The sequence below is a fragment of the Symphalangus syndactylus genome, chromosome 18 (genome assembly GCF_028878055.3).
Source record: "Symphalangus syndactylus isolate Jambi chromosome 18, NHGRI_mSymSyn1-v2.1_pri, whole genome shotgun sequence".
NCBI classification, from domain to species: domain Eukaryota; kingdom Metazoa; phylum Chordata; class Mammalia; order Primates; family Hylobatidae; genus Symphalangus; species Symphalangus syndactylus.
Genome location: NC_072440.2, coordinates 61,258,123 through 61,273,066, shown reverse-complemented (window position 1 = coordinate 61,273,066; position 14,944 = coordinate 61,258,123). Strand labels below are relative to the sequence as shown.

The following is a 14,944-nucleotide window of genomic DNA, read 5'->3' as shown; positions in this document are numbered from 1 at the left end:
CATATTATCTACATACTACATATTATTGTACTGATCTGTGTGTACACGATATAGATATCCTCCATATATTATGTATGTATCATGTATATTATGTATGCATTAGTTAGAATGTATAATACCTTTATCGTTTCCTCATTCGCCACTAATAGTCATACAATAGCACCATTCATTTCATCCCCAAACATGTATTGAGTGCCTCCTGTGTTCCAGACACCGGTAATACAGATAGAGATTAGTTCCCTGCGAGAACATAAGCTCTGTGGAAGTGAGGACCTTATTTGTATTGCCGGCGCCTAGATCAGTGCTGCACCTCGTAGGTGCTCAGCAAATGTTTATTAAATGTATGTGTGTATGAATGAATAATATATAAATATATATACCAGGATATGTGGATGTTGTGTGTCTACAGCGTGTACACCAGTATATTGTAGTTTTAGATAACCCCGGGAATGTGGTATATATCTCAGTGGATTTCTGCTATCTATGCATCTAACTATCTAAATCATTTTGTATCCTAATTATCCCCCACCTCTCAATTTCTCTCCATGCTTCAAATCTCTAAAGAGAGCAATAACAGAGAGGACCAAGCTCACAACCGACCTCAGCATACAACCCCATTTTCATGGAGCAGCCCTGGGCCAAGCCCGAGCGAGCGTGATTGTCAGATGCTGTCGTTGCCTTCCGCCCACTTCCTGTTTTGTGAGAGGGGCACTGGCTCACTTCCCCTTCTGCTTGTGCATCCCTTCCGTGTCTCCGGAGGGGTCTCTGACTGGGGTCTTGTTTCATCTGCCCCAGGGAGACTGTTTGGGGCGCTGCATTTGTTTAGCCTAATGAAATGGTCTCTGCAATCAGCAGACTCCATTTGGTTTTCGAGTTGAAGCAGGAAAGATTTGCTGATTGCTGATTACACCAACACTAAATTTCTCCAAGCTTTCTCCTCGGGGTGCACCTACTGAGTCTGATTCTTCCCTAGCAGATGGAGGATGGGATGCAGAGGGCGGCAAGGGGGCAACGGTGAAGGGTGGAAGGTAGTGGCGGATCCCCAAACCCTGTCCTTGGTCCTCATTCTCTGGCCTAACGAACGATGGCTTTCTCGTTCTCACCTCTTCTTGCTGTGTCTAAGCCAATTCACCTTCTATGCATCCCTTGTTTTTTTCATGCCTTTTCTCTGCAGGATAGTGAAAAATCTTCAGAGCCAGAGTCCTGCATTCCAATGTTTTTATTTGCTTTGTGACCTTGGCAAATCTTAGTGACCTGGGGATGACACTGTTCTTCCTGAGCTCCTTCTCCTATGAGAATTAAAGGATAGCTATGCCACTGTTGGTCAAGTTTCCACTCTGCCAAGCTCATTTACTCCTTGCAAGAGCCCTGTGAAGGAGGGTCTGCTACTGGCCCCATTTCCCCAGTGAGACAACTGAGGGTCAGAGAGGTTAAGTAACTTGCTGGAGGTCACACAGCCACTGAGCAGCAGAGTTGGGATTTGAACCCCGGCAGCTCGGCTCCAGAGGCTTCTTTCACTTTTATGATATTGTGGATTTGACTCATTTCAGACTCCTATTTCTTCCGCCCACTTGCTTTGTCCCAGCCCAGGCCCACCCATCCCTGAGACACAGTGCCTCCTTCTGTCTCTCTCCTCTACGCTCCAGGAAGCTCCCTGAGGATGTGGACTGTACACATTGCTGCTCCTGCATGGCACTGACACGGGCAAGGTTCACCTAAGCAAAACGAGGATGGGACGTCTGTAGCCTTTTCTCATGTCTCAGCACACGTGACCTAAAGGGTTTCCACTTAAGAACCCAAGACCTGGATGCACATCTCAGCTTTGTGGTCTCCCAGCAGCGTGACCTCAGACAGGTCATTTGGTTAGACATTCATTGAACCAATGCTTATAGGATTCACTGTACTTAACACATAACCCACAATGGCCCAGATGTGTGAACTTGGGATAGAATCTAAGACAGAAATACGAATTTTTCTGCCTCTGTGTCTTACAAAGACACAGGTGCCACATCTGGGAGAAAGTGGCTAATGCCCAATGACACCATTGTCCTGGCCCATTAGAACAGAGTGGAGCTGGCCGGGTGCGGTGGCTCACGCCTATAATCCCAGCACTTTGGGAGGCCGAGGTGGGTGGATCACGAGGTCAGGAGATCGAGACCATCCTGGCTAACACGGTGAAACCCCGTCTCTACTAAAAATACAAAAAAATAAAATAAGCCGGGCGTGGCGGGCTCCTGTAGTCCCAGCTACTTAGGAGGCGGAGGCAGGAGAGTGGCATGAACCTGGGAGGCGGAGCTTGCAGTGAGCCAAGATAGCGAGACTCCATCTCAAAAAAAAAAAAAAAAAAAGAGTAGAGCCCGGGCAGATGCTCCCAGAAGCTGCCGGTATTTTGCACCTAGCCATTTTCTAGGTGCATTTATGAGCTGACATGCTGATGTCCTGGGGTGAGTACCCCCTCCTTCACAGTCCCTCAATGTCCTTTATTTCCTCTGATAGTCTGGGGGCCCCAACCTTGGGTTATCTCTCACCTTGTCAAGGCTGAGATGGGGATTTCACAGTTGGCGGCTTCAAGCACCTGGGATGGACTGGCAGCCCCTTCTCATGCCACCACCGTGGCATCCTTCCCGCCACCCCTTCTCCCTCTCATTAGCTCGGCCTGGCCCTTAGGCTTACTCAGGCTTTGCCTGCTGCCTCTCTCTCTCTCTCTTTAAAATCAGAAAACACTGGAAAGGCACAGACTTACAATAATGTGAATGGGCAAGCCGATTTGCAGAGAGCTGAGTGTGGTCCTGTAATGGTCCTCGCTGACTTCTTTTGGGGAATGCAGTCATAGCCCCAGAAAGAGCACTGGACTGGGAGCCGCCAAGCCCAGGGTTCAGATCCCAGCTCTGCGCCTTTCCTGAGTGACCTCGCTGACTGACCTTGCTGGCTTTAGTTTCCTCATCTGCAAAATAAAGAAAAATGAGGCCGGGTGCAATGGCTCACGCCTGTAATTCCAGCACTTTGGGAGGCCAAGGTGGGTGGATCACTTGAGGTCAGGAGTTCGAGACCAGCCTGGCCAACATGGTGAAAACTCATCTCTGCTAAAAAATACATAAATTAGCCAAGCGTGGTTGTTGGTGCCTGTAATCCCATCTACTTGGGAGGCTGAGGCAGGAGAATTGCTTGAACCTGGGAGGTGGAGGTTGCAGTGAGTCGAGATCACGCCACTGCACTCCAGCCTATGCAACAGAGCAAGACTCTGTCCGCCCCCCCCCCCCAGAAAAAAAAAAAAGAAAAATGACTCCAGGCTAAGAGAGGGGCTGTGAGCCATTTATTTTCACTCAGCTACTCAGTTCCATGAGGAGCTGGGAATTGCACTTTGACCCCACATCCTCAAATTTCTCCCCTCCCACTGTCCTCAGTTGGTATGTGTGTTCCTTTATACAGCAGTCCAAAAATAAACTTTACATAATTAGAGCTGCTTACAAGAAAAATCCCATCTATAACCCCGCTTCGCCCATCCATAAATATTCTCAATTCTCCGTGAGTGTTATTTGCAAAGATTTGGGCATGATACTGCTCGGATCTATTCCGTTTGCTTCATGTTATTTCAAAGAAGCACTCGACGCTGCCACAATTCTTATTTCTAATGTTAATGTCTGCCTAAGAGCATCAAAGTGACACACTGTGATTTCCCTAACCATTCCCAATTGCTGGGTGATGAGGCAGATCCCAGCCTCTCCTTGTCATCAGTAGCACCGCTGCAAACATCCTCGGGCATAGAGCTGTGTTCTGCGTCTTGATTTATCCCCCATAAGATGAATTACCAGGAAGTTAGATGCTGGCTCTCACCCAGGGTTTCAGACTCAGCACCGTGGACATTCAGGCCAGATAATTCTTTGTGGGATTGTCTCGTGCCTCGTAGGATGTTGAAAAGCATCTCTGGCCTCTACCCACCAGATGCCAGCAGCATTTCCCCAAGTTGTGACTGCCAAAAATGTCTCCAGACATGACCAAATGTCCCCTGGGGGGCAAAATCACCCTTAGGTAACAATCATTATATGTTCAAACGTAGCAATGTGTAGGTTGCAAATTAAAGTCAGAGATTTTCCCAAGAGCCCAGATGAAATCCAATTAGAAAAGTACCAGAAAGTATTGATCACTAAGATGAGCACTGAGAGGGGAGTCAGAGGCACTGAGCTTGAGTTCCAGCTCCACCATGAAGTCTTTGCTTCTTAAGGCCTCAGTTCCTCATCTGTGAAATGGGAGCAAGAATAAAGACTCACCTGCTGGGTCTGTGAGGCATGAGTGAGATCCTGGCTGCAAAACACTCAACACAGCTCTGGCCACAGAAGGAGCTCCGTAAATGCCCATCATGCTTGCCTGTTCTAGAGGGAGCCCAGCTGGGTTTTTCATCTTTGCTTTTGCTGCTGTGAGGACAGCAAGGTGGGGGTGTCTAGGGGACAGACTTGAAAGGAAACTGTCTTTGTTATGCTCTCCCCATGACCTCCTGCACCAGATTTATCCTTGAGGCTCAGCTTCCTAAACCAGACTCCATGACCCTTCTTGGTTTTTACGTTTACTCATCCATCCAAGATGGGCTGAGTATCCACTGTGCGTGGTGGTGCAGATTCAGAGCATGGCCCTGGGGTCAGAGGCACTGGGAGCAGCACCCCAGCACAGGTGAGCAAGCTCTGTGTGTTATGCCCTGGAGTATCTATTCCCTCCTCTATGAAACGTGGAACACCTGGTTGAGGATCCCATCAATCTGTCCGCAGAGAGAGCCTCTCATGGAGAACCTACCACTTCATAGGTGCTCAGTGAACACTAGGCTCAGCCTGGGGCCTGGCTTTTCCCCAGTGCATGCATGGGTGGTGCATTTCTTGCCCAAGGCCAACGTGTGTTTGCATCTTCTGTCCCCAGGAGAAGTACGTGGAGGAACTTGCGGCAGTGAGGCAAACCCTCCAGACAGACCTGGAGACATCCATTCGGCGGACTGCCGACCTGCAGGCTGCCTTGGAAGAAGTGGCATCCAGTGACAGTGATACTGAGAGGTAACTTGCCAGGGGCTGGGCAGGGCTGGGCGCAGCAGGTGGGTGGCATCCTGGGGAGCTCTATGCCCTTTAGCCGGGCTGGGGCCACATTCACTGGGCAACCCGAAGATGTTCGGGGGCTGGAGGCACCCCCGGTTTACTTGGGTGAGGAGAGACTGGCTGTTGTCCTGCTGGTACTAACCTCTCCTTGCTGTTGCTAAAACATCTCAGTCCTGCTCACCAAGCCTTTGGTGAGGCAATGTGACTGGAACGAGGGCTAGCATATGGTCTTCTGCAAGTTCCATGTTCAATCTTGGCCTAATTCTCTCATCTGTAAAATGGGCATAATAATATTAGGAGGAACCACATGCAGTTGCCAAGATTGGACTGTTTTTGACCTACAGACTAGAAGTTTCATATATTCAATCTACTGCCTATTTCATAGGGCTTTTGTTGAGAGTTAATTGAGTTCACAGATGAACATGACAGGTATGTTAGTGCTATATAAGTGGAAGCTATGTTTGTACAGAATAATGGACATTATTTTACAAGGGCGATGGCTGATTCAAGGATGCAAAGTTGGGCTGGTGATTAGTGAGACCACCCAAGTTCAATGGCAGGGCTTCTTGCCTTTCTCAGAAGATAGGCTACTTTTCACCGTCTCTGCTTGAGTCTCAAGCTACTGCAGGCCACAGGTGGGCCGCTCAGCTGGAAAGAGTTTGAGGTATCCCAGCTGGGCACATGGGTCCAGGCTGTCCAACCCCTGTAGCATTCTATTCCCAGGAGCTACCTTTGTACCCTTGGCTTATTGCTTCTTTAGGAACCACAGCTGCCTGTCTTGCCACACATCCCTTCCCGCGTTCTAGCCTCTGTGGCAAAGCCTGGGTAGCAGAGAAGACACTTTCCTTACATAGCTTTTTAATAAAGAATCTACAGAGGTGGTTGCAGGGTCCAGCCCCACAGGGTCGGTGAGTTTCTCCCCGTGTGCAGCGATGAGAGAGTGTAGCAATAAAGACACAAGACAGAGACAAAAGACAGCTGGGCCCGGGGGACCACTACCACCAACGTGCAGAGACCGGTAGTGGCCCCGAATGTCTGGCTGCGCCGTTATTTATTGGATACAAAGCGAAAGGGGCAGGGTAAAGAGTGTGAGTCATCTCCAATGATAGGTAAGGTCACATGGGTCACGTGTTTACTGGACAGGGGGACCTTCCCTGCCTGGCAGCCAAGGTAGAGAGGGAGAGGAGACAGAGAGAAAGACAGCTTATGCCATTATTTCTGCATATCAGAGACTTTTAGTACTTTCACTAATTTACTACTGCTATCTAGAAGGCAGAGCCAGGTGTACAGGATGGAACATGAAGGCAGACTAGGAGCGTGACCACTGAAGCACAGCATCACAGGGAGATGGTTAGGTCTCTGGATAACTGCGGGCGAGCCCGACTAATGTCAGGCCCTCCACAAGAGGTGGAGGAGCAGAGTCTTCTCTAAACTCCCCCGGGGAAAAGGAGACTCCCTTTCCCGGTCTGTTAAGTAGCAGGTGTTTTCCCTTGACACTTACGCTACCGCTAGATCACGGTCCGCCTGGCAACGGGCGTCTTCCCAGACGCTGGCGTCACTGCTAGACCAAGGAGCCCTTCTGGTGGCCCTGTCTGGGCATAACAGAAGGCACTCTTGTCTTTTGGTCTCTCCTCACTATGTCCCCTCAGCTCCTATCTCTGTATGGCCTGGTTCTTCCTAGATTATGATTATAGAGTGAGGATTATTATAATATTGGAATAAAGAGTAATTACTACCAACTAAGGATTAATGATATTCATATATAACATATCTAAGATCTATATCTGGTATAACTATTCTTGTTTTATATTTTATTATACTGGAACAGCTCATGTCCTCGGTCTCTTGCCTCGGCGCCTGGGTGGCTTGCCGCCCACAGGTGGTTCCCTCCTGCTGCCTGCAAGCTGCCCCTGTACACACCTGAGCAGGCCACATTAAAAGCCTGTTTTTCTTGGTCTTCCTCTCTGTGAAGGCTGTTTTTTTCTGCAGCCAGAACAGTCAAACATCAGTCCTTGGGGTGCATCCCTCTCTGTTTCTATATGAGGACCCTGGCTGCAGAGAAGTTCAAGGTCATATAGCAAATTAGCTTCATACACTTGAGCTAGAACTCAGGTCTGCTGAACTTCCTACCCAGACCTTTGCCATTCATACCTCTCTTAAGGGCTGGAGGCAGGGGCAGCTGCTGACCTTTGGGACATGTGGGTGCGAGACAGGCAAAGGAAGCAGAGAGGGTTACAAATCAGCTATGGTTTAGCCAGAAGGAAGAACCAGACGTCTATATTGTCTATATTAGAGCTGACTATGAATAGTCAAGGAAAAAAACTGGAAGAAATACACCAACATTCTAACACCGAGGAAAGGCGTTACGGATGACAATTTTTTTTCTTCAAGTTTATTCATATTTTCTGAAATCTGTGCAATGAACATGCACACACATCTCTAGCTCTACTAGTACTCTCTTTAGGAGATTTTGCTCATATAAGTTATGTACTCCATACACCTAATTTTAGAATGCACATAACCTCCTCCCTTAATGCAGTCCTGGGCTGGTCATAGCTGCTGAGGGATTTGTAACCTCAGACTCTCCAGTAACGGTGTCTGCGCTCAGCAGGTGTAAGACGGAGAGCCACTGGACTCTAAAACTCCATGATCTTGTCCAGGCATGGTGGCCCACACATGTAATCCCAGCACTTTGGGAAGCTGAGGCAGGAGGATCACTTGAGACCAGGAATTCAAGACCAGCCTGGGAAACATAAGGAGTCTCCGTCTCTACAAAAACGCCTTTTCATAAATTAGCCAGACATGGTGGCACCTGTAGTCCCAGCTACTCAGGAGGCTGAGGTAGGAAGATCATTTCAACCCAGGAGTTTGAGGCTGTGGTGAGCTGTGATCTGTGATTGTGCCACTGCACTCTAGCCTGGGCGACAGAGTAAGACCCTGTCTCAGAAAATAAATAAGAAAATAAAAGTTCATGTTTTGCCTCTAAATAAAAGACTTTGTGTTAAAAAAATTATTTAATTTGTGCAAAAGTGGCTTCCATGCACATTCCAAGTATTCCCACCATTCCCTGCTAATTGGCACAGCTGCCAAACTGCTGGTGAAAGGGCAAATCCTGATGTTGCAGCTGCTCTCCAGCTCATGATTGCATTTAGGGTCCCACCCACACTGCCCCCTCCTCCTGTTTTATTAGTGGCATGGCAGAACTTAGTGTAATTACAAACTCCTTTTGTCAATATTACTTGTTTGATGCTTGGGCTGGCTTCTCCATTCATAGAAATAATAGAGCTTTTGCATGAATTACACCAGGAATGAATGGCTGTAGTTACAACCATCTTTGGCCAATATGCAAAATGTTTAAATTATTTTCACTTGCATAGCAAGAGATTGCTTTTCTAGTAAACAATAAAAGTTAAGTAAACATAACCAAATTGGAAGGAGGCAGAGGGTCCATGCCTGAAGGGTGGGTGACAGGCTGGAAGAAGGTGCAACAAGAAGCAAGGGACGGTGTCCATCAAAAGATGAATGAATAAAGAAAATGTGATGTGTATACACGATGGAGTACTATTCAGCCATAAAAAAGAATGAGTCAGTCATTTGCAGCAATGTGAATGGAACTGGAAGTCATTATGTTAAGTGAAATAAGCCAGACACAGAAAGAGAAACATTGCATGTTCTCACTTACTTGTGGGATATAAAAATCAAAACAATTTAACCCACGGGAATAGACAGTAGGAGGTGGGATGGCTAATGGGTACAAAAATGTAGTTAGAATGAATGAATAAGGCCTGGTATTTAATAGCACAACAGGATGACTGTGTCAATGATAATTTCATTGTACATTAAAAAATAACTAAAGGAGTATATAGTTGGATTGTTTATAACACAAAGGATAATTGCTTGAGGGGATGGATACCCCATTTTCCATGATATGGTTGTTATGCATTGCATGCCTGTATCAAAACATCTCATGTACCCCATAAATATATATACCTACTATGTACCCACCAAAATTAAAAATAAAAACATTATCAAATGAAAAGGAAAACAAGAAGCAAGGGACAGATATCTCACTGGGGGAATGAGATCCTGGTGGTGAGGTCACAGAAGGTTGCAGACATCACTCCAGTCTTGGCGTAGGGGGGATATCCCCTCCGGCTTTAAAGGGACCCTGCTGTCACCCTCATCCTAACAAGACACACCTTTATCTGTCTCCTTTGTTCTGATCTACCCTTTCTGAGCTCCATGCCCTGGAATCCAATCTGAATTCTTTCTGTCTCACTTTTCATGATCTTCTGTCTCTAGGGACTTAAATCTTCCTCCCTGCTGGGCTTCTGATGTTTTTTCCTTGACTGGATCTCTGGTTTCCACATAACACCTGCCTCATAGCTGGAAGGGACATCACCTGCATTTCAGAGTTGCTGTGAGGTGTGAAATGACTACAGAACACCAGGTGTAAAGAAATGCATCTTGTGCCTGTACCTGGAAAAGCCCCATGCAATGTGCAGGATTATTACAATTGAAAGTCAAGGAAGAATTTGAGAGGGAATAGGCTTTGCACGTCAACAAGTCTGATTGTCAATTAGAGATCTAATGGTTAATTTCTGCATGACCTTGGACAAGTTATTGAACCTCTCTGAGCCTCCGTCTCTTTGAGTCTAAGATGGGTTAATAATAAGAAGCAAGTGAAAAAGTAGGGCTTCCTAGCACATTACCTTGCTCATAGTAGAGGCTCAACGAGAATCATCAATTGCATTCATTCATTCATTTGATAAATTCTTACTGAGCACCTGTTGCATGTGAGATGCTGTGTTAAGTGCTTGTTTTATTCCACTTGCTTCTTGTTATCGTTATTCTCCCTCTTACAGATGAAGAGAGGTTGAATAACTTGCCTGAAGTCAGGCAGAAACGAATGTTTGGAACTGTGTCTAAAGTCCAGGTTGGTTGAATTGAGGAGGAATAGAGAGGGAGAAGAGCCTAGGGGCGGTCCTGCTTTTATCAAACCTGCATTCTGATGGTGGAATATGTGTGTTGTGTGTGTCCAAAAATAAAGTGCACAGACTGATAAATAAAACACAAGGTTACCATTGGAGTTACGAGGGCAGAGAACACAGTGCTATGATGAAGAGCAGGATAGGCAGATGTAGCCTCCCAGAGAGGAAGGCATTGGAATTAAGACCGGAATGAGAAGAAGGGGCCAGCCATGGGAAGGCCTGGAGAAAATGAGTAATGGCAGATCAAGGCACCTTCTAGGAAGTGAAAGAAGACCAGTGTCCCCCGGGAAGGTAGATGAGGGAGCAGCAGCCCTCTGGTTCCCCTTTTCTCTTTCTCCATCCCGCCTTCCTCTTTCCCTTTCTCCTACCTTTCTTCTCCTCTGAAGATGACCCATAGAAACCCACTGACACCCTCAGTTTCTTAAAATGCCCCATTGCCCCAGGCAGGATTGGCCACATCATTTGTAGGGTTCAGTGTGAAGTGAAAGTGTGAGGCTTGCCGGGCATGGTGGCTCATGTCTGTAATCCCAGCACTTTGGGAGGCCAAGGTGGGTGGATCACTTGAGGTCAGGAGTTTGACCAGCCTGGCCAACATGGTGAAACTCTGTCTCTACCCAAAATACAAAAATTAGCCGGGCGTGGTGGTGCACTTGGGAGGCTGAGGTAGGAGGATGGCTTGAACGAGGGAGGCAGAGGTTGCAGTGAGCTGAGATGGCGCCAGTGTACTATAGCCTGGGCAACAGAGTGAAACTCTGTTGCAAAAAAAAAAAAAAAAAAAAAGAAGGAAAAAAGAAAGTATGGGGCTCCTTGTTAAAAAAATTATTTAAAATTTCAAGACAGTGACAGAAGAGCATTAAACCAAAATGCAGGCCCTTCTGGGCATGGGTCGCAAGCCCCTGCAGCCAGCCCTAACCCCAGGGTGGTTCTTAGGGAGCATTTCCTAATTCGCAGCAGGCCTTGATCCTAATATGTTGACTTAGAACTTGGATTTGAAGTGGAAACACTGTAGATTTCAGTAATATCACAGAAATGGGGAAACTGGGGGAAAAAATTGCCCATGAAGTCTCAACACATTTCAAAGAATTAATATTGTATAAAGCATGTTCTCTGATCACAGTGCAATTAAATTGGTTATAAACAATGAAAAGAAGTATTTGTGTTGCTAGGTTGTAAATCCACCGTCCATAGCAGAACCCACAGCTCCTGCCCAGGCCCTAGTCTATAGTCTCCCACTTGCTAGCAGCTCCATGCTACACTTCACTCCTAATTGCCTCATCACCCTGGGGTAAGAGGTTTGGATTAGAGCCTGAGGGACTGGTTCAAGGTACTTCTCCAAACAGAGTTCTCAATTATAATAGAATTCAAGGCCAACCTAGGAGAGAAACACACACACACACACACACACACACACACACACACGAGAGAGAGAGAGAGAGAGAGAGAGAGAGAGGAGAGAGAGAGATGCTTCAGCTGCAGGTGAGGTTCTTTGAGAGACTTGTTCAAATTACAAAAAGTCACATTTCCCCATGTTGGGAATTAGATCTGAGTGTAACAGGCCTTCCAGGCTGGAAACGTGGCTACGTGCTCAGAAAGCCAAGTAGCCTATGCGGCAGCATTTAAACATGTGCTCTCCTGCACTAGGGTCCTGCGTTGTAACTTGCACTGTGGCATCAACCTCCTTAGATTAATGGAGAAATGCTTTAAGCCAGTCACCCAGGCCTGGCATATGCTCATTATTCTTGGAGGGAGGAATGTGCTGGCTGACACAGCCCTGTCTATTCATGGCCCAGGGGCTGCGGCTGCTCTGTCTGTCACCTTGGCTAGGGGGTAAAGGGGTTTGGGCGAGATGTAGAGAGGTCAGCGAATGACCTCTTACTCTTGGGTCAGCTGAAAGTGCATAAGTACCAGCTGGCCCAGTCTGAGATGAATGCTCTGAAAAAAGAATCCTCAATTGCTTTGTTGAGTATAAGTTGGACATTTTCCAATGTACATCCTTTTATAACCTGGCTAAAATTAGGCTGCAGTAGGACAAGTGGAAAGATCTGGGTCTAACCAAAGATTCTGGTTGCTACTGAGGGCATGCTTCTGAGTTAATTTATTCATGCGTGGACCCAGGCTCTGTCCAAACTGTAAAGTTTCTTGCTACCTAGTAGGACAGTCATTGGAACTGCCAACAGCTCTTTTCCTGCAACTTTTTTACTTTCTAGTTTGTCCCCTGTGAGTAATGAATGTGCTCCAGGCCAGGGAGAACAGCTTAAAGCATTCCTATTAATCTAAGAAGGTTGATGCTGCAGTTCAAGTTGCAATGCAAAGCCTTAGTACCATATAACTCCTGTTTAAATGATGCTACGTAGACCACCTGGCTTTCCTTCTAGCCCATATATCCAGCTAGTAGGATTCACAGAAAGTCAGGGCTCCAAACTGCTTTATCTATTCCAGCATTACAGGAAATAATGATAATTGTAACAATAGGTACCTTTTCTTGAGAAATTACTTTGTGCAGGTACTATGCTACCTGTTTGGCATATATTATCCTCAAAACAACTCTCTGAGGCTCCTACCATTATTATTCCCAGTTTGCAGATGAAGAAACTGAGAAGTCAAGAAACTTGCCCCAATCCATGCAGTAAGTGATGAAGCCATGGTCTGATTTCCAGGCTGACCCCATAACCTAAACTGCTAATGGCCAAGCTCTGCTGTCATGTCAAATGTAAGCTACTTCCTCCTTTCCCTTGTCAAGGTCTCTGTTCTCTGCCCAGTAACTGCCCTGTCATTAAGGAGAACTTGTGTCTGTCACTGTGAGATGGGGCCAATGAATTTACATGTTACTTCCCAGGCAACGTTTGCATTTAGACTGGAATTGTCTGGCAAAGACTGGCCCTAAAGAAGTACAGCTGAAGACATTGAATTAATTATCTTGCTCATCATCAACACCCTGTTTACAAATTCCTGGCACAAGTTCAAGTTCTTCTTCTCCCTCCCCCTCCCCCTCCTCCCCTCCCCCTCCTCCCCCTCTTCCCCTTCCTCCCCCTCCCCCTCCTCCCCCTCTTCCCCTTCCTCCCCCTCCCCCTCTTCCCCCTCCTCCTCCTCTTCCTCCTTTCTCCTCCTTCTCCTCCTCCTCCTCCTCCATCTTCTTCTTCTTTTCCTCTCACTCTGTCACCCAGGCTGGAGTGCAATGGCTTGATCTTGGCTCACTGCAACTTCTGCCTCCCAGGTTCAAGTGATTCTTCTGCCTCAGCCTCCCCAGTAGCTGGGACTACAGGCACATGCCACCACACCTGACTAATTTTTGTATTTTTAGTAGAGACAGGGTTTCACCATATTGGCCAGGCTGTCTCGAACTCCTGACCTCGTGATCCACCCGTCTCGGCCTCCCAAAGTGCTGGGATTACAGGCATGAGCCACTACGCCTGGCCAAGTTCTTTTTTTAAAAAGCCACTTGCACCAAGGGGAGAGAAAACCACTGACCGCATGTCAGGAGATGAGGGTCCCAGACAGCTGTATCACCAAATGCATCAGGACCGTGGACAGGTCATCTGCCCTTTGGGCCTCTGCCCACTCAGCAGAAAACAATGAATTGGGACAGGGGGTACAGTAGGGAACAAGCAAACATGGACTTGCCTCGTGGAGCTTGTAGCCCAGAGACACTTTCTTCACGTAGTAAAAGGACCAATGTGTTTCAAATGTCCTCCTTATTGTAGAATTCCTTTTTTATACCAAAGCAAACTCATGTACAAAATTCTAGCTTAGGATGGAGTGCAGCCATCCTCTGATTGGAGTGAGAGAGGAAGGTTTTGGGCTAATCCTTCCTCCTAGGTCTCTCTTCTTGACCGCTTGGTACCCACACTTTTCATGGGGTCTTCCAGACCTCGAGGGCTCCATGTACCACGGTATACAAACTCACGTACTTCCCAGGACCAATAACCTGTGACTGACGTGCAGTCAATATGGTAGTGAGTTCTGCCCATGTGGTTTAATACTTCTCAGGAGCAGACAGTACAAAGCTCCCCACTGCTTCTGCCTGAAAGCCTTTTTTTTTAAATCTCCTGTCCTGAAGACTTCATTGCAGATCATCTCATATAAAGGTGTTAGGTGCCTTCAGCATTTGTTATACAATAAACGTGAGCTATAGTTCCCAGAAGCTCTTAATTCAGCCTCCTTGTTTTAAACATACTCTCATTTTTTTGGAGACCATCTCAAATGGTAGGAAGCATGGGGTCCAGGTCAGATATCACTCTTGGTATGGACGGTATTTCATCATGAATGAACAAACAGACCACCTGGTGGGTCTTGACTTCAGCCTTAGATATTCTGTGCAAATTTAGTGAAACAGGTTCATGGGCAAAAGCAACCAGTGTGGAGATACTATAAAAATGTAGGATTAATAAGCAGCTATACTTTCATCTTTTTTATTTGTCCTTGTGGCTAGTTCTTTTCCAGGTCAGAAGCTTAGGAGGAGCTAGTAAGGATTGCTGATAATCTTAGGCTCTTATAAGATTGCCTCTTTAGATTCTTCACTGTTTTTTTTTTTTTTTTTTTCCCCACATTGTGACACAGTGATTAAGGGTGTAACAGTAGTTAGCAGTGCAGTGTTGGGTCATGCCTGCTGTCTGCTTCTTCCTCATATAAACTATTGGCCTAGTAAATGCAGATCTTCCTGTTAAGGTAGAAAAAGCATTGAGATTAGCTATTGTAATAGAGTCTGGCAGAAACTGAAAGACACTCTAAATGAAGAGAGCTTAACAAAAGGACTATTTACAAAGGTGTAAGGAAGCCCCAAGGTATAGATGGTGCAGCACCTAGGGAATAGCAGCAACTGAGAGCAGTAACTCCTGCAAGGTCTGAAGGGAGAAAAGGGTGCAATTGCTGGAATCCAGA

At 46.6% G+C, this 14,944-nt stretch overlaps 1 protein-coding gene across 1 annotated transcript in view; it reads left to right on the top strand.

Moving 5' to 3' along the window:
• Positions 1-14,944, top strand: part of MYO18B (myosin XVIIIB) — a 297,959-nt gene that overhangs the window by 252,297 nt on the left and 30,718 nt on the right. Inside the window, exon 40 of the mRNA XM_063623416.1 lies at positions 4,906-5,036. Coding sequence (XP_063479486.1) covers positions 4,906-5,036 — 131 coding nt within the window. The remainder of the gene's footprint in view (positions 1-4,905; positions 5,037-14,944) is intronic.